Source organism: Ischnura elegans, chromosome 3, assembly GCF_921293095.1.
Source record: "Ischnura elegans chromosome 3, ioIscEleg1.1, whole genome shotgun sequence".
NCBI lineage: Eukaryota > Metazoa > Arthropoda > Insecta > Odonata > Coenagrionidae > Ischnura > Ischnura elegans.
In genome coordinates, this window is record NC_060248.1 from 96,585,829 (window position 1) to 96,605,378 (window position 19,550).

Sequence of the window (19,550 nt, forward strand, 5' to 3'; positions counted from 1 at the left end):
CATAAGTTGGACACTAACATAGTTGACTGTAATCAAGTCGTCGTTTCTTGGGTTGCATTGCATTGTCATTTATGCATAATTAATTACGTAATAATCACCTCGAATAATTTGCAGTGGCTAGGTTGCTATCATAGATTTCTAAGTACTATGTATTTCTATGTATTTTTACGTGGAGTTCTCAGTCTATAGCCATTGAACGATGACAGAAGTTTCACACCCATGAACAACACCACAACAAATCAGAACTTTCTGTGGTCAACACCATGGAAAGCTCAGATTTCGTCAAAGGCAATAAAAATGAAATTCTCATCGGACTGGGAAGCAGGCAAATAAGTCTGGAAAACAATCAATTCTTCCTTTTGACTGAAAATATTGTCACAAAAATGTTAACGGGCCTAATTTTTTCAATATCTGCGTAACTTTGTCAATGTCTGATGTTGCCAATGTCTGTGTTACATTGTCAATATCTATTGTTGTCAATGTGCATGACCTTGGTTCTGTTTGGCTTGTTAATGAAATCATTTTAAATCCATTGTAATACTATCTCATGTTGAGGGTTGTTACGGTGTTAATTTTCGCTGGTGAAGGTTCTCGTATTTACACTTCTTTAATACGCTCTTCATCGGATGTCTCTCCGTATGATAAAGGTAAAAACATCGTTATATCGGAGTCATCATCCGAATCGTCTTTGGCTCTTAGCTTTGGCTCGAAAGGGGTCTGTTTCACCGTCTCATTCTTTGGAAATCGCTCTAAATAATGCATATCTTTAAACGAAGGAAAACAGCATTAGGCTTTAGTTTTAGTCAAATTGCAGTGGTACTTAGAGGAACTTTTATCGACGAGCAAGGTGCAGTATGTGAAAAATTCTGTGAAATATAAGTGGTTGTATACTGGTAAAAAGAAGTCACCTCAACTATCAAATGCACGACTAAAGTTAAATATAGTTACTACGCCCAAAAATTAATAGCTCTTCAAATACTTATGCATTGGGCGCCAGTTCAAACCGTTGAAATCTCGCCTGTAATACTACTTCTGTTTGCACGGCAGATGTGGCACAATCTATACTTTTTCAATCCCTCTTTCTTTCTATGATATTCAGTATGAATGTTCGGTTTTTAATGCAATTTCCTATGGAGAGACCCATGTGTTGTTCAAAGAAAATGGACAAATATCAGAAAAAATATGGCATGACATCCATTTAATTTCGCGATGCGGTCCTTAATGCAATTCACAGAAAATATACCTATCTTCTGAAATCTCAATGATTTTCAGGCCAAGTGAAACTTAGGCCTCCCCTGATCCCTAAAAAAATTCTCAGATTTTGAAAACAGTGGCAGGTGTGCTTAGATACCCTTAAAAGACTTGCCCAGCTGCTCTTCCCGCTTGTGTAATTTTTAACGTTGCACTCAATATCAGGGTTGGTAATAAAGTGGCAGTCTAGAAGCTGTATTGCATTCGAAAATGTGAGGTACCAAGATGAGCGCGGTTCGTATTTATTGATGGCCCTTCATAGCATTACTACTCATAGCGAAACTAAGTCCACCAGCACGGCATTGAATTGCCAAGATTATAATGTTTTTTTTTTGCGATGAACATGGCTGCTGTCCCAAGGTGCCGAATAATTGACATTTGGATTTAATATTTAAAATCTTTCCTTGGGCGATGAGCAAAATTCAGACTGAAATGCTGAGCAAGTGCGAAGGAGACTTCTAAAAATTCTGAGTAATTTGTCGTTCGCGCACTGTTTTACCTGCGGAATGCACACGAAAGGAAAGTTAATCCAATCGACTGCAGTGATTTGAAAATGTGATTCTCTCCTCAGATTATTAGGGATAGTAGCAGTTGAAAAATACCTCGAAGGAATCGCAGCTCTCGCTAGAAATATTAAATGATGTGTGCTTTTATCTTGCCTCAGCTATTTGAATTTTCTCTTTTTAGTTCTCACCGCTGTATCCTGTAGTTAATACGAGTAATCTCGTACTAATGCTATACAGTTTTAATTATTTTTATCAATATTTTTGGTGTTATTTTTTCTTTCTATAATTGTGCGTTTGCCATTTACTGTCATGTGGTGTATGTAGCAATGCAGGATTTATTGAAACTCTCACTTAGAACTTATTCGTGCACTGGTTAATGTATACTTTTTACAGCCGAACATTAAACTCGCCCTCTGCCAAACACCCATGAATTTACACGAAAGCATTATGCAGATTTAAAACTGACGAGTTTTCAATTGAGCTTAAATTTTTGAAAAACTGGTATTTTGTCTCTAAACTTGGCCTGAGGCCTTCCGTTATCATTGGCTAATGAAGAAATCTTTTATGTCAAAATTTAATTATCCTAATCAACGTTCTGGTTGAATCGTAGACTGAGAAATTATCACAATGATTAATTTTGTGAACACGATTGCATGATAGCGATGATTCTCTGGTGGAAGTTATCTCGCTGATTAAAAAAAATTCGCTAAATATGATTTGATGCTTTCCCGGCGAATGATGTGGGTGAACTCTTCTTGGGATTCCCACCGGGTTAATTTTTCCATAATGGCCAACGTTTCAAGCTCCGACTTGGGGCTCATCCTCAGTTTAACATGTTCATGGGTGTGAAACGTCCAGAAATCTACGATAGCAACCTAGCCACTGGAAATTGTTCAGGGTGATTATTACGTAACTAATTTATATATAAATGAAAATGCAGTGCAACCCAAGAAACGACAACGTGACTATAGTAAACTATGTAAGTGTTCTATTAATCATCAAACCTTTATGAAAATCATTTTAAAAATGTTATTAGCCCATTTAGTACCAAGTAAGAGCATGAGGCAATATATGAGTTAATAGCCACCATAGCCCTGAGGATGAACCCAGAGTTGGAGCTTGAAACGTTGGCCATTATGGAGAAGTTAATCCGGTGGGAATACCGAGAAGAATTTACCCTCAAAATTTTCGCTATCATAAGATTTTAGCCGCTCATATAATAAACCCTTCGTACTTGAAACTCCTCAGGTTACTAGGTGGCGACTGTTCGAGAATATCTGAAGTCGAGCTCTCTGGACTAAATTCTGCTTGACCAGCATTTTATCCAGCGGTTGATTACAAAACGACCTCTTTATTGCAGCCGTGTAGGTACCTACTGACGTCACTGTTTTGGACTTCCAAGCCGCGGGGCCGTATGCTCTTATTTTTCCCCCTTCCCTTCGTCTTTCGGATGGAAATGAATTTATGTCAATGGGCGGGTGACTTGTTAACGTCTGTTTAATGAGGTTTTCTCTTCGTGTGGAAGTGATTCCCTATCCGACCGGCATTGAAGACTTGACGGAGTTACGCACGCTGAATGACCGTGAAAATATCTCGACATAGTGTTTCAAGGACTCATCATTGGATTATAATATAAGGTCAGTGCTACTAAAGTAATAATTTTACCTTAAAATTATCAGTAATAAGGGAAATAATTTCAGTTTTCCGGATAGAAATATGTGGTTTTATTATTCAAGCATGTAATATTTCAAAGATTTTTAAAAAGTTCATAACTTCTTAGAATTTCTAAGAATTAGGTTTATCAAAACTATCACGAGAGTAATGTCGGCGTCTTGTCATTCGTTAAGCCCAATAGATTTAATTGTGAACCATTTTTAGAAGTTGTCACCGATTAAAAAATAATAAGTATCAATAAAAATTTCGCACGATCAAGCCCCTAAACGTCTATTTTTTCCAGTTCGATATTAATGTAATTGCGAGAGATTGCTTTTGTAGGTAATCATGACTATCATTATCCCCTTGCTTTCGTCATAAATGACATCAACCGTATCAGTTATTTCCGTGTGGGCTTCATTTGATTCGATGACGTGGTCACTGACCAGTTGAGAGGAATGCCGCCGGAAGCGCTGTTTCCACCATGGCATCATCGTGATAATTAGTAATAGAGCGATGTGCATCTATCACTCCAACGTTAAAAGGCTGTCAAACCAGCCCATTCCGACTCCTTTTTAAAATTTTATTACATTCGTAATGTCTTCCTCGAGTGAAACTTTTACAATCGTATTAATTTTTTTATGATGTTTCATGGAGTTCAGGTCAAATTGAAACCAAGTTATAGCCAACGTTTCGATTTATGTAAAATCATCCTCAGGGCTATGAAATTGAAAACATGAACAATATAAAATACAAAGATGACAACGATATACAATAGTTTTACATAAAAAGTACAAAGTTAAGAGGTATGTCAAAATTTTTTGTGTATTATATTCTGTTCTTATATATATATATGTATACTTTAAATTATATTACTGTAAAAAAACGCGATCATAACATTTTTATGTAAAACTATTGTATATCGTTGTCATCTTTGTATTTTATATTGTTCATGTTTTCACTTTCATAGCCCTGAGGATGATTTTACATAAATCGAAACGTTGGCTATAACTTGGTTTCAATTTGACCTGAACTCCATGAAACATCATAAAAAGTTAATTGAACAAGGTCAAGAATAGAAGAGGAAAAGTAGTAATATACTATTTATCTAATCCTATTAATGTTTTTGTATGTGTGTTAGTGGCATACTTTGACCTCCTGACGCACTTTGGGATCGTCGATCTGTCTTGCAAATTCTTAATTAATTAACTTTTTCTCCCTCATGACATTATCAGCGAAAATATTTCTCTGAAATTTCATTGTTTAAAAATGATATTAGGCTAACCCTATGATAATTTATGCGTAGGCGTTCATCTGTCCTGCTTGTGATTTACTGTGATTATTTCGAATGGTGAATGTGAATCTCCATTAGGAAATCTTGCAAGGGTGACATCCGATATTACTTTAGGTGTCTTGTTTGGACGGCAGATGCTGCCGAGGGAGTAAGGCTTTTCGAGTGAATTCTAGGTAGCCTCTGAAGATGAAAGAATTGCTGATGATCTTGGCGTTAGCATCGTTTAATTTGTCCTCTGATAAATATGTGAAATGAACGCTGAAACTGCCTTGAGACATCGAAGCGAAATGGAAAATTATGTAGCATTTTGAGGTTAATGAAAGAGAACATGCAACTGTCCCAACATAGGCAGATGGGTATTTGGATGAGGCGATCGTATACTCAAATCATTGAATCTATAGGGAAGGAAGGGTGGAAAGAAACCCGGTGACGGCATTACCGTGATCTTAAGAAGGCGCCAAGGTGACCACAGCTTAACGATTTTTTCCAGTGGACGGAGTACTGACTTTGGAGTGTCGCTCACATATCGTTCAATAAGGCATCATGCGATCTGATATAACTCTGCCTCAGCCGGGATTTATACCGGAGCCCATGAGATTTAAAGGCTAAAGCTCCCCCAAGTTTTAGTAATTAGGTTTTAGTATTTTGTACCTTTCTAGAGCCCATGAATTTGCCAATGACACCAGATTTACGAATTCTGGTTCTCCCTTTCTACTTTATAAATTGCTAGTTAAAAATAACTCGGGGACGGTGTAATACTTTCCTAAAACCTTTACTTTCAAGAGTGCAGTCATCTACAGCATCTTCGAAATAACTTTTCGTACTTATGCTTCTCTACTGATTTTGTTGGGATTACTTGATAGCCTAGAAACAATAGTCATTACATAATGTATATTACTATTATTACGAGTAGTTAGAGTTAAACATAGTGATATGTGTGTGAGATGCGCAATTTCAAAAGTCTAGAAAATTTTATTGTTTTTTTTCGACATTTTCAGAGGTATCCTGGATTCATATGTCTACGCCATGGCTATTAGTCCTCATCATTGTGACTGTCATCCATCAGGTAATAGTGATGTGAAATTAAGATCTTATCATGAATTCCCCTAAAGGGTGAGTTTCCTCCACATTCTTATGAAAATATTTGCTCACCTGGCAACAGGGTGGATTTTTATCCACTTTAAAAAAGTATTTTCCCCCATTAAGGCCGAAATAAATAGTATTTTTGCTTAGCACAGTAATTAAAATAAGATTAACTCCTTTTTTGTTTTAAATTTTCTCAGCCTTTGGCATTATAGCAACACGTCCAATGTGTCCATCTCTATTTGCATATCCATGAGGAAGCTAGAACTGAAGACATTATGTGGTCTATCACTCATTCTCAATTCATATCTCTGTGCCGTTAATACTGTCTTTCCCCAGGGCGAGGGAGTTCGAACGAAGTTATTTTCTTTTCATATCATTCTTTAGGAGCGCAATATTCTTTTGATAAATTTTGAGTTAAAAAATATTCGGAATCAGTTTGGCTCTCTAAGTAATGGTTCGTAATTATTACTTGAAGAATCGGTTTCATGGTGAGAATAATTAGTGACAATGAGGACATCACTAAATCTCTTTGAGGCCATGAGTTTTCCAGAGGATCCGGCAACAGGCCAATCAGAGCGCTTGGCGCAAATGTTATGAAGTTTACAAATGGTACGTTGTCGACCAAAACATAATTGGTAATTTTGGTTTCTACCAGCGTCAGCTATTTTGAATTAAAATTTCTTGACACAATTTTCTCCACCGACAATAATCTATAGAGAGGCAGTGGTGATGCGTTTAAAGGCATAAATTCTTCAATTGTGCATGGTGAATTGGTTATAGGATTACGCTATTGCCGTCTCCTAAGAAAATTCCGCCCTCAAAATTGTATTTCCCACGAATTAAATGTGTGTTCTGTTGAAAAACTTGCAGGATGCGGTTCACGGTGGAGACCCGAGCAGCACAGAGCTCGACTTTCTCGAGAACCAGAGCGCGGGTCGATTGGAGAGGAGCCTTCAAGGACTAGATGAAGATGACAATTGTTACATAGATGAAAATGGCATGGAGGATGCTTCGTGTGGAAAGTCGAGAGCTCCGAGAGGGATCATATCGGATGCGATCAGTGGATTTGCCAGGGGACGTCTCAGGGCGGGATACCTCCGCGCCCGCCTCGCTGCTGAGAAGAGGCGAAGGGAGGTGCAGGAGAAAATCCTCGCCAGAAAGAGCGCTGCTGCCATTGCTGCCATTAACAACGCGGTGAAGGCAGCCCCGTATCTCAGGCGCGGTGCGTTCGCCGGACCTCCTGGATCGCCTCTGCTGTCGCAGCGCCGTCTTCCCCAAGTCGTCCACTGCGACTGCGGCTGGAATCCTATGAAAACACCAGCAATGCCAAAATACAGCGGTTTTCTGAGAGATGGCAATATGCTGGATAAGAAAAGACCTTTGCGGAAGGCTGTCGGGTACGGCCCCGAAGACGGTGATGTGCTGGGGAATTGGAAGCTGCGACAGAAATTGGCCTTGCTGGGCGTCAAACCCACCATTTCGGATATAAATGACATCAAAAGAAGCGGTTTGGGTTTGGGGAGAGGGGCTCTGGAGCCAAGGATACAGCTGCCATTTCAGAGAGCTCAACTTTGAACTGCTTTCGTGGGTAATTGAAGTCTCCAAGAAACCTAACTTAATGGACGGATCCGTAGCGCTGCGCATGTGACCTTCGTATATAAGGGTTTAGGAACGGAGCTGATGATAGTTAAAGGGACAATGCTCGCTCTTTCATTGGTGAAATTCCTCTTGAGACTGATGGATAGACCCGTAAATGATATAGCCTCCGGTCGTAGGCATCTTCTGTTTAGTAACTGATAAATCCTTGACCTTTGTCCTCGAAAGTTAATACGATATCATGAATATATCGGGGCTTGCTGAAAATTCAAGGAATTTTATTAAAAGCGGTGGCTATATAAAAGGTAGAAGATTTTCTGAATGGGTCTGAATGCTTGTTTTTACTATCTTAAGGCCGGAGATGATGGGAAATTCTTTTGGTAGGATTTTGAATTATATTTAGCCCTGAAAAAGGTTAAACCAAAGTTTTTGTCAAATTTATTACACATGGGGTAATATAAAACTTTTTTTCTGGCCATTTATTTGTTATTTTTTTGGTACAAGACTTCGCGTTATTTATTTGTTTTGGACCCGGACTTCGAGTTATTTTACCCCGTCTATCAACAGCTCTTATGTTTAGTAAATATCCAATCGATAGAATACGGAAATATGTGATTTCAAAACCTGCGTATCGTATCAAGCAGACTCTGTTTCTGGTTGTAAAATACATGAGTATTTCCTCTCTCATTGAAATTATCATTAAGGTTTTGTATTAATTCTTTATGCTGCCTAATGATTAAGCTAAAATACAGATCCTAATAATTTTATTTGATCGTATTGTGATTCGGATAAAAGTAACAAACAATAATAAAAGGACAAGTATGAAAGAATGTCGTCAATATTTGCTGGAATGCTCTCTTAGAAAAATTTCTACCCATCTGTTTATGTCTTGTTAAATTATTTTTGTATGTCTTTCTATGTCAGAATAAATGAATTTTGTTTGTAATAAATATTATTTACTTAATGGATTGTGAATCTTTTTCATGTTGAAGTTTCTAAGTCCGGATCGAATCTTTCGTATAATTCACACCTTCCTAATAATATCCTACATTGCAAATTTACGTCAAGTCACAGAGGATTATTTGATAATATTTGAAAGATAGTGCGGACATAAACAAACAATCTTTTCCCATCTTTTAAACTGAGAATGCAGAAATACCCAAATAACATGTACTCAATTAGCCAAATTTCAGTAGGTACCAACTAAATAACTTATTAGTGCTATCGCAAAATTATAAAATTGAAGACTATCGCAAATATAGACAGGTTATCGTCCTTGCTGGCCTTCAAGTCTCATCGAGTGGCCTATCGAGTGTAGCCAACGTAGAATTACTTTAATCTAGGCGAGCCGTTGAGGCCATGGATGGCAAGTGAAGCGAAACGAAAATGTTTCGTATCGACCCGGAGGGAAACGGAAATACGAGGACTAGGTTTAGTTCCGTTCCCGAACGAAATTAAAATCACCAAGGAGTTTAGTTTCGATCCGGGATGAAACTTCACTCCCGGGAATGAAACTAAATAAATCGAAACTCCGCTGCTAATAGTTAAGTTTCGATCCAAAAAGTTGAATGGAGGGGGATAAGAGAGAATAGTTTCGACCCATTACGTTTGAAATGCGTGTAGAGATGTTAAAACATTGAGCTTAAAAATCGAATGGCCGGTTTGCGTTCACCGTTCTCCTGTTAGTGGTAAAAATGTGTGTGCCCTATGCATATAATGGCGGTAAGCCGAACCTCTACTTCATTCAACCATACTTCGTACTCGGTGTGGGAGTCGAACTAAACCGTTCGAAGGTGAAGCACGTGGTCCATCCGGTGCGAAACATTATCTACGTTTCGTTTCGTCCCAGAGATTTAGTTTAGTTTCGAACTGATGTAGTTTTGACTCCGATTTCGTTTCGACGCAAAGTTTAGCTCCCCAGGTTTAAATCCATTGCTTTTCTTTTCTACATTTCACTCCTGGGAACGAAACTTGAAAAGTTTTGACTTTCGTTTAGTTTCTATTGCCATCCCTGGTTGAGGCATCGTCTATTTTATTTTGGAGACTTAGGTTTTAACTCTGGAATATCATCTGCCTGTTTAATTGAATATTGAAGTATATAATTTATTTTACAATAAATGATTAATTTGTAAAAGGAGCATTTTATTTAGTTTTGATTATTTTTGAAATCTCCTCCAATACCGCTATACTTGGAGTGGAGCGCGTCCTCGCATACCTAGTTTTTGTGCCCTTGCAATGAAGGATGAGTATTTATTTAATTAATGCCTGCCAGTTTAATCACTTCAGCTCAGCGGATATGAATATTTCTTGGACATTATTGCTAATAAACTCTCTGGGTTACCAGCGTTGAATCGGAATTCTAGATAACCTGAATGTGCATTTATACCAAGGAGAGCAAACTAATTGTTGGTTTTCAGTTATAAATCTGGCATAAAAGCCATTTCAGTTTTTTTCCTTAATTAGTGTATAATTTAAGGAATAAGATTCAGCTTAAGCATTTTTTGAATCTAGCGTTAGTGAGTCTTTAATTTATAAATTTGTGGAACACAGGGGGTTGTAAAAGACGAAGGGTCCGGGTACCTGCTCCCGGATTCGGAGGGTTAATCCTAAACCCCGAAGCGTTGGGTCCCGAGACAAAGGCGACCTAAACCCACGACCGTCCTGAAAGAGGGAGAGCTCGAAAACGTATATATACGGGTTTCGTTTTCTTGACCGGGAAAATCTCACACGTATATATACGCCCGTGGTCTCCCGGGTCAGGAAACGTCCACACGTATATATACGTGTACGGTAGGGAAAAGGCTAAATAAGTGCGCTCAATTTGATGGAGGGGGATAATCGTATTATTACTTCTTGCCCTGTCAAGTTATTTATCAGAGAGCAGTTTGTCTACCGCACTCGGTTGGAACAGGCTTGGAATAATCTTATCGCACTGCGAATAAAACAAGCCAGTACACCATTACGTCGTGTTATCGAAAAAAAATATAGAATTGGGAATCTAATTTCTAAATCTGTGCGCGACGTATTTTTGACTCTCGCCTCGCTTAGCTGCGTATTTACGGAGAAACCCAAGTATATTTTAGACTATATTGACAATTCAGGTCACGGTTATACTTGAGATATAGAATTAGAATCCTTGTATTGTCATATTATTGTTCACTCTTAAGAGTTATGGTTAATGGATCAATGTGAGTACATTTTCGTATGGCTCGCTTGTAAGAAGATATTTTTGATTGAATGAATAATTTATTAAATGTCCTGTAGCCCATTTAGAAAAAAAACCATGCACACTTTTTGTACATACATACATACATCAAAGTTAACAATAGAAGAACTGCGCTAAAATATTATTATTAAATATGCGAACACAATGTCTACTATATGCAAATTTATAACAAAATTTAGTGGTCAGAAAGTAACATATAATAATATTTTATCTTAAAACTTGCAACAGAAGTACAATTTTTTATATTTTTGGGCAGGGTATTCCAGAGATGACACGCAGTGACCAAGAAGGTTTTACGTATCATTTTGGAGCTTCGTCGTGCGATGGCTAGGAAAATATAGCTACTCAGGATCACATCCAGTGAAAGGCTTCACGGAAAACCTGTCGAATAAATTCGAGGATTTTTCTTTAAATAAGCAGTGAAAGTAGAAATCGAGGGAATATTTCCTTCGGGTTTTAACTTGAAGCCATCTCTGCGAAGTTTAAAAATGAACCAAATGCATCAAATTTAAAGAACTGTAGAGTAGCATTTTTCCAGCCTTTATATCAACTCACCAACCTGTCTGTTTGTCTGTTTGTTTGTCTGTTTGTCTGGTACAAATCTTGTAACTCAAATTTGACTCACTTCCTGTGAAGCAAAAACGCTGAAATTTTGCACACTTCTTCATTTCCGATGACAATACATGAAAATATAACTTTTTCTCTCCAACCCCCCTTTAACCACCCCCAAGTCAACCTATAGCCCCCAAAACATGTTTTTGATCTAAGAAGTTCCAAATGGTCGATTTTCGTGTTTTGCGACCACAGTAAAAGTTATCCACTTTAGGCATATCCACATAGTAGGCATTTAAAAGCATAGGGGTGGCATTTTGAAACATAGGGGGCTTACCATTCACTGAAAATTTAATAAATATAGTGACTTTTTTAATACGTCACTTTTGGTTTTTCGGGGTCACTGAGTTTTTTTGCTTTGTGTCATATATAAACGTTGCTCATCCCCTGTAATCTAAATATAAAGGCTGGTTTAAAAAAAAATTTTTTTTATAAGAGCTTATTATACAATTTCATTACTCTTTCAAATTCTATAATTTTAAGTGTTAGGAATGTTTTGAACAAAAATAAACTGAAACCCTATTAAATTTTTATTTCGGGCTGAATGAGTTACTTTGTAAACATGCTCCACTCGCAGGGCAGTAATTGGATGGACACAAATACGCTGGTTGCGCATTCTTGTGGTCATGTGTTTCCAAAGCTAGTCACGGAGTCATTGACATCTGATGAAACTGTGAATCAGTCGCATGCCAATGTGAACCGTCGGGCATGGCGACTTGGATTTGTGCTCGAGTAAAATTCAACGTTCTCGTTGACTATGCGTCCGAGTCTCTGGCATTTTACGCATCACAGCACGGCGCTTCGTGCTATGATACGTAAAATGCCAGGTTTTTTTCTGTTATTCCGTATCTGATACAATAATACTGCTCCAAAAATACAAACTCAAATTTCATTATTTACTCATTAATTTTACATAAAAGTTTTGATATTTCCATGTCAATTACCCGCTCGAGGTACGTCGACTCTTTATATTTATTTCATTCTAAACTTCAAAAAAAGATTTAAAACCCTATTAATCCTCAACTAAACCATGGAAACGTTACATAAACATGCAAAAATATTGAAAATAACATTTGAGTGAAAGTGCAAAATTAACTGCGCTTATTTAGTGCGCTCGGGTAACCGACTCATTCATTATTTTTATGACTGCGACCAATCAAGATTTGTTGCATGTGGTCAAAATCCATTTACGCGCCTTTCCCGACCTATAATAACGCCGAGAATTTTTTGTGACTCATTTCAGGTGATTATCTCGGTAGTCTTATCGTGAATAAGATATTTAGGCCGATCAATAAATAAATGAGAACGCACTTGCTCGGCGGCAAAAATATTTACCATCACATTGATTCGCCTATTGGAAGAAGATGAATGCCGTGCGCCAGTGTTTGTTTATCGTGAATCAGAGCTCTTTGTTATGATGCTCATCGGAGGTCGGGAAATTCTTAGTCAGTGGCTGACCGTACTATTTCTTCAAACACATTTCTCCTTGGAAAAACGACCCTTCACCTCAAGGTGTTGACTTAAGCTTTTACTTGTATGGTACACCCTTTGGAAAGTCATACTATCAAAATAAATAGCCTGTATTTATTGCCATTTTATTAAAGATGTTTAAGTAATTCTTCAGGTGTCGCATACCATCTTCAATCGGTGATTTATCATTTTATTGCAAAATTTTAGATGTGCATTTTACCTTTTAAAATATATGTTGGTACTGAGCATGTCCCTTCAGATTTTCTTCTGCTTAGTTTGGTGTCATTCAAGACAAAACTAATTTACAATAATATGTAATTGTCCATCGGAGATGCAAGCACTGATATTATCCTTTTTTCCAGTATTGATATGATTATCCAAAACTCACGAAATTCATGGAGCTGGAAATTTAAACCCGCGTTGCCTCGCCGGAATTTCTGTTGTTTTTATTGCACTAGTCCCAGCCGTTTTGCCTGTCTCCAGTGGGTTTCTAATATTTTCGTTTCAGGTAGGTAAGTTTTATCATGTTTGTTTATAGCTTTGCTGGTGGAAAACTATTTCGGGGGAAGGGATATGGTTAGGGAGGAATGCGGGATTAGGGGTTCTGTGCTTTTTCATTGCGTCCGGTGCGTAATTCCAGAGATTAATAATTTCTTTAATTTTTGGTCCGAGAGTTTCTAAATTAGATTAAATTTTCTTTTAGTTCATGAAGGATCAGTGCTTTACATACAAACCCTTGCGGATGTCTTTGTTTCTGATGAACCGGAGAGGAGCGGCAATCTTTCGGATGAGAACGTTCTCACTTTTCTATATTTTAGATAAATGAATTTTGGAAGCCATCAGCCAGATGGGTGACGCGTAAGTAAGTTAAGGTTTAAGAATCGTCTTATGGAGGATGAGTTTGGTTTTGAGAGACAGCTTAGAATTTTTCTTTAGCAGTGGACGTAGGGTAGCTGCTGCGGCTTTGGCCTTAGCTGTGGAGCGGGTGATGTGATGATTCCATATTAGTTTTGTTTATCTTGGACGGCTCCTAGAAACTTGGCCGTTTCTTTGCGTTTAATTTATTTATTTACACAGTAAATGGGATTTCCAATTTCGGATTTGGGTCTGCGACTGGAGGTCATGTGGATGCATTTTTTGGGATTTGCGGTGAGTTTTCAGCCCATTCAGCGTCAATCTGCCGCTGGAGGAGTTCTGCAGTTGTTCTTGGGTTTGAACCTTGTCGTCAGCAAAAAGAAGAGCTTCAATGCCGGGAATTAAGGGAAGGTAAATTTAAACTCCTGTGGATTTATAAGCTCCAAATATCACCGTTCAAAAATTCCTGTTTTTAGGATAATGCTTCCTCTAGTCTGGGCTATAAATCAAGCCAAGCCAGGGTTTCGTCCGTTGGTAGAAAAATGTGTTAGAGCAGAGGTTTTTCCGCGTCGTATTTGTTGCCGCATTCAAAAACTGGTTGGTGCACCTCAAAGAGTTTTCACCTCAGTAATCACTAAATGTATGCCTGAAGGGTAGGAAGAACATCACTTTCTTCGATTTCACTGTACTCCTACGTAAAAATAACTGTATTATTTCTAATATATTGTATATATATTGGAGCATGTCAGTTACCCTCGGGTTCCTTTGGTGAAATGGTGCAGTGCCTTTGAAAATAGATGCATGATGGAGTTTTGGTAGGCATATTCCCGTACTACTTCCTTCGGGTTGTACTTTTTCGAGAAAATTGACTATAAAACGAAGAGAAATTAGTAATTGGTGCCTGTAGTACATACATACATACAAGTGGAAAGAAAAAAATAGAAAGTCTCCTGTTGCGGATAATTTCCAGTAAGAAAAAATTTCAAGGGAATGTTTGTGGAAGCAGCCTCGATTTGTCATTGTCTTTTTGTGCACTTATAAAGAGTCAGCAAAACTTAGAAGACCGGCGAAGACTTAGCTCTGGCGATCTGATTTATTCGATTAGTTCGATTCTAGGAGATGCTGATCGAATAACCGTATCTCTGTTGGCATTTTTCTTTTAAACTTGTATCTCAACAGTCTATCTACAGTCTCTTTCGATAATCAAATCCAAGAAATATGGAAATACACTACCGGCTCATCGGAAGCTGAAGACTCAGCGTAAACTTGTCACCTTTACGATTATATTGTGAATGAGTAAAAAATGTTTAAAAAACTTTATGTTTTGTCTCTCATGCGAAGTTTCAATGCAATACTCCTTTTGAGAAATTTATTTGAAGCCTAAAAATTAATGGAATAAAGCCCTGGTAAATCATAGTATGTATCTACAATGTTTGTTGATCAATGACTCACTCTTCTGCATTAAATATTACATGACATTCCTTATTCGTTTCAGATGTTTACATCTCTTTCAATATGAATATATCTATATGTCTATATGTAATCGTCTGATTTTCGTCTAAACACTAGTGCGGTTTCTGTCTTTAATTTAAACACTGTCTTGTGTGGCGTAGGCTTTAATTATTTCTTTGCTTTGGTTACCAATGTCAAAGTGGGATCTAATTCCCGTGGAGTACTAATAAAAACCTCAAATTTATAAGTTGGTGAACTAGCGTTATATTGGTGAATAATATTTTCCCCAAATATTTCCTGCGACCAGTTTTCTCACAGAAGTTTTTCTTAAGTGCGTGTCAAATCTCTGGAAATATTTTAAATTCTAAACCGACTCATTTATGTGTCTCCATGGTTTCAGAGATCCTTACGCTATTTCTATGTGCAAGACTTGGTTACTGCTGATTAGTCATGCACCGATCAGTAAGGTTATGAAGAACTTCGTTAGTTCAAGGATTCTATTTTGCAACGTTGTAGGCTATCGGCATCATCCTCGCCATCCAAAGATCATCATTGGCTCATACTGTTTACTTAACGTTTTATGAAAAGAGGAACAAAGTGATTATAGATTACATTTGAGATGACTAAGTGTCTAAAGTGCGACGCAGTCACACTCTGAGGCGATGACCTGACTGCAATGCCATTCGGAAAGCATTTTTTAATCAATTATAACAAAATGTCAATTTTTCTTACTTCATCGTCCACCATTCCGTATTCCACTCCATCGTACTTGAATAATTCAAGTGATCTCCAATAGGATATAATGTCGATGGTATAACTCGGTCATGAATAGTAATGGATCGAAGAAAATATAGTTACCTTTGGCCGAACTTCATAGCTCTATGCTTCCTTTAATGACTGTGGCGCGTTGAATATTTATTTCGTATTTGCTCATTTCCTATGATGGGGAATGGAATTATACAAATAAATTCCCATCTATTTCATTTTCGTACGAAAAAGTAGGTTTATTATATACTCCACCTATAGATTGCGCCAATAACTGAGTGCTATCCTTTTGTTATTTACTCATATTAGCCTCGTAAACAATAGCTAATGCGTCTCAGACGTATTGAAGAGACATTTTCGATAGACGTATGAATATCCGCTAAGACAGTCGGTCTAGTTTCCGATGCAAATTGTTTACTAGATGTTACCTAATAGCTCTCCCCATGCTCACAGTGTCTGTGTATGCTACATGAATAATGTGAGGTAACAAAACTTTTTATCATCGGTACATGAAAATATTCTAATTTCAAGACGTGAAACACATATCGTCAACAGGTACAATTTATTCAATATATGTATGCAAGGGAACGCAAAAAAAACAATTTTTTCAGACTCTAACAAGAATTTCAGATTCAAAGACAATTCGCCCTAGTTACAACCATAAATATTTTCGTAGGAATTTCGATTTTCCTGTAGGTATCGTATATCCATTCTGAAGGTTACCAATAGGTGTATATTAATATAGAGCGTACCTTTCACCACTGCTCAACTCATGAATCGAATGAAAAGGTGTATATAGTCTTTATAATCCTTGTTTAATCAGTATGAATTACGTTTTGTTTATGTGGATAGCAGTAATTCTTCAGTTTACTTCAAACCTAATATTTTAAAATCAGGCGCAGCAAACCAATTTAGTGAAGTATAATGGAATTAGACGTGAGTGACGATAAAATTTTATCAATGATTGGTTCAATGGTCTCTCTGAGTGAAATGCAATTTCAAGAGGTGTGATACCACCGTAAGAAAAGCGTAAAAATTGAATTTACGATTATTCTTGTCAACTAACTAGAAATTGGTTGATATTTCCTGTAAGTGTTAGCAAATTGCCAGTAGATGAGGCTATACAACGAAACAGTTTCGAAGTTGGAAATGCCAATGACATTAATTTATTAATGGCGTTGATGACATTTCATGCGACAGCTTGTTGCTTATAGTTTTACAGAGTTTCTAACCTTTAATTAATCATATGACAGAATTATGAGTGAGCAAAAGAATACTGTACGTAACGCATTAGAGGTTTTTCCTCTCATAATTTAATGTTATCTCAACCCTCATTAAACCATACGAGACAAGATAGTGGAAATATAGGTTTTCAATGCCATGGACGTGGTTAACCGATAACTAGATTCTCATAAGCTGAAACCAGTTTCTCTCAAATCTCTTTAATTTCTAGCCAGACTTCTAGACCCAGAGGCGCCACATATGTGAAAACTGGATGCGTCAAATTCCCTTTCTTATCTTTTTTACAGCTTTCAAAGCTGTGCGATAATGTCTCTGTATGCAGCTGTCCCTTTCGGAGTCCCGTGTAGGATTTTGGAAGGCTAATACTCTTGGCGAAAGGTTTCGAAAAAAAGTCACAAGTTAGGAATACCAAGGTCCCCATCGGTTATCTTGCTACTTACCTTGTTGGGGTAGCATGTTTTCAGAGTCGGAAAGATAGCTTAGTATTATCCGTGATTGTAGTGGTGACAACTCATCCACAGATTCTTGAGAGAGGAATGTCCAAAACACTCCGATAATGAATTAAGTAAATATAATACTAATGAATATTTCTCGGGTTTTTAGCGGAGCAAGAAAATTTGTGGCTATCGATTCAATGGAACACTCTTCCATCATCTTCAGAGTAGTAATTCTTCCTCAACCCTGAGCTCTACGGAAGAGTGTCCCATTGCAACGTTCGCCACAAATTTTGTTACTCGGCTTGAAACCCGAGAATTATTAATTAACATCATTCGCCGAGAAAAGACATCTCATAAATATAATACTGTTTATTGTTCTTAATATGTACATAAAGTATTTTAAATAATAAATATCAGATCGGGAGATCGCTTTGGCGGCTCCGTATTACTTCATTGCCCTCGAACTCATGGAGGGCCTAGAGATCTTTTTGGAAATAATGTGTATTTTGATGAATCATAGATGACTTTTACGGTGACTTTTCTGTTATCTATGTAGCTCGCTCACTTAACAAGGTTCTGCATAATGTCCTCCGTTTATTTTGTGGTCCTCAACGTTTTGGTCGTGCATCACCCAGGTGATGGGGTTGTTTGACTTCTGAACCTCACAGTGCTCAGCGTCGCTGCCGACTTTCTCGATTACTTTTGCGTTGCCATCCTCGTTACATGGAAGTTCGCGTGTTGGCTTGGCGGGAGCGAAGTCAAGTTTCATGCCCCCCGCGGATGATATTATGATCTTGAAAAGGGTCTTCATGAAAGCGTCGTGAATTTTCCTGAATAGGAATCCCGTCGGCGTCTCTCGATCGGTCGAATATTCTATTTTTCCGTTGAGGGGGCCCGTGCAGTCGGGCGAATCGTCAACTTCCGTGTGGATGATTACGCCGGCTGACGATAGCTGCTGGAGATAGAGAAATAAGGGGTCATTAATTTTCGAACATTGCTGTATCTCCTAAGGGCACAAAATCAGTGGGTTCAAAGCTCCCAAGCTAAAATCAAGAAATACGATGTCTGAAGGTCAAAAATTGACCTTCAGGCACCTCAAATGTATTATTTTTCGAATTTTATAAGTCGCATTTCTTGATTTATCGTTGGAAGTTTTGGCCCAACTACTTTTGTGTCTTTGGGGAATATAACAATAACGGTTTCATAGCTATTGATTTTGGTGATAATTAAGCTGAAATTGTGCCTGATGATTGGCCTTGCGTTTGAAGATGAAACGTTAAAAATTCACGAAAATGTTTCGCTAGAAGTGCATTATTTTTGTTTTTATTTCGTTCCAAATCCCTCATAAAAAAGAAAAAATGGCACAAAAACCAACTATCATGACAAGCAAATTCGGTGGATTAAGTTGGTGCACCTCTCGTTTAAAAGCTTTATTGAGAGATTCCGTAATAAAAAGTATATTAACCTCAGGAACCGCCTTTACCTAAATTTTTAGGTTAATATAGATTATTTATAGCCTTGTTACTACGTTTTATGGAATAAGCAACGAGAGTATTACATTGTGCTCTCAACTTGCATGAGGAACACAAATAGAGAATGTCAAAATACTTATAGGCATTGAAACATATTTTTCTTCTTGGCTATTGGACGTCAGAGATGAACTCCTTAATAAACAAACTTACGTTCAGACTGAAGGATAGCACCAGGACAAATGACCACCATTTCATTTTGGTAGGTTTGATGAATTCCAAAATGAAAATATGCACCGATTACCACCGATCCCCAGTGTGCGTTGCGCTATAATGGATAATTTTCAGAACAGTTCTGAGCGTTTTGTTCAGATCTTCCCTGTGTCATAGAGAGACGCAGTGCGCTATCGCTTTCTGAGTGGGACGGTCGGGGGCTTATAGTGGGTATTTAAGCCATCCGTTCCCTCTCTATTACCTCCCCGTACCATCGTCCGTTAGCTCCGCGAACAATGGTCTCCTCCGTGAATTCAATAATCTCTGGGGTACTTGCGCTTCCGGCTTCCTACCTTGAGGTCATTCACAACCGGTGGCCCTTCAAGGATTTGGCGCCCCAAGTTGATCGTGACTTTTCGTGTA

At 37.8% G+C, this 19,550-nt stretch overlaps 2 protein-coding genes across 3 annotated transcripts; one reads left to right on the plus strand and one right to left on the minus strand.

Moving 5' to 3' along the window:
- Positions 1 to 3,002: 3,002 nt before the first annotated feature.
- Positions 3,003 to 8,345, plus strand: LOC124156197. The gene is made up of 3 exons (XM_046530582.1): positions 3,003 to 3,394; positions 5,703 to 5,770; positions 6,661 to 8,345. Exons 2-3 carry the CDS (start codon positions 5,720 to 5,722, stop codon positions 7,363 to 7,365), a joined length of 756 nt encoding a protein of 251 aa, XP_046386538.1. The 5' UTR covers positions 3,003 to 3,394; positions 5,703 to 5,719; the 3' UTR covers positions 7,366 to 8,345.
- A 9,454-nt stretch (positions 8,346 to 17,799) lies between these two features.
- On the minus strand, positions 17,800 to 19,358 carry LOC124156199. Of its 2 annotated transcripts, none has more exons than XM_046530588.1 (2): positions 19,128 to 19,358; positions 17,800 to 18,397 (listed from the first exon to the last, which is right to left on the minus strand). In XM_046530588.1, the coding sequence occupies exons 1-2, from the start codon at positions 19,170 to 19,172 to the stop codon at positions 18,011 to 18,013; spliced, it is 432 nt and encodes a 143-aa protein (XP_046386544.1). In that variant the 5' UTR covers positions 19,173 to 19,358; the 3' UTR covers positions 17,800 to 18,010. The 2 variants fall into 2 exon arrangements, with proteins under 2 accessions (XP_046386544.1, XP_046386542.1); XM_046530586.1 differs by having other exon boundaries at positions 17,800 to 18,400.
- Between the last annotated feature and the right edge of the window lie 192 nt (positions 19,359 to 19,550).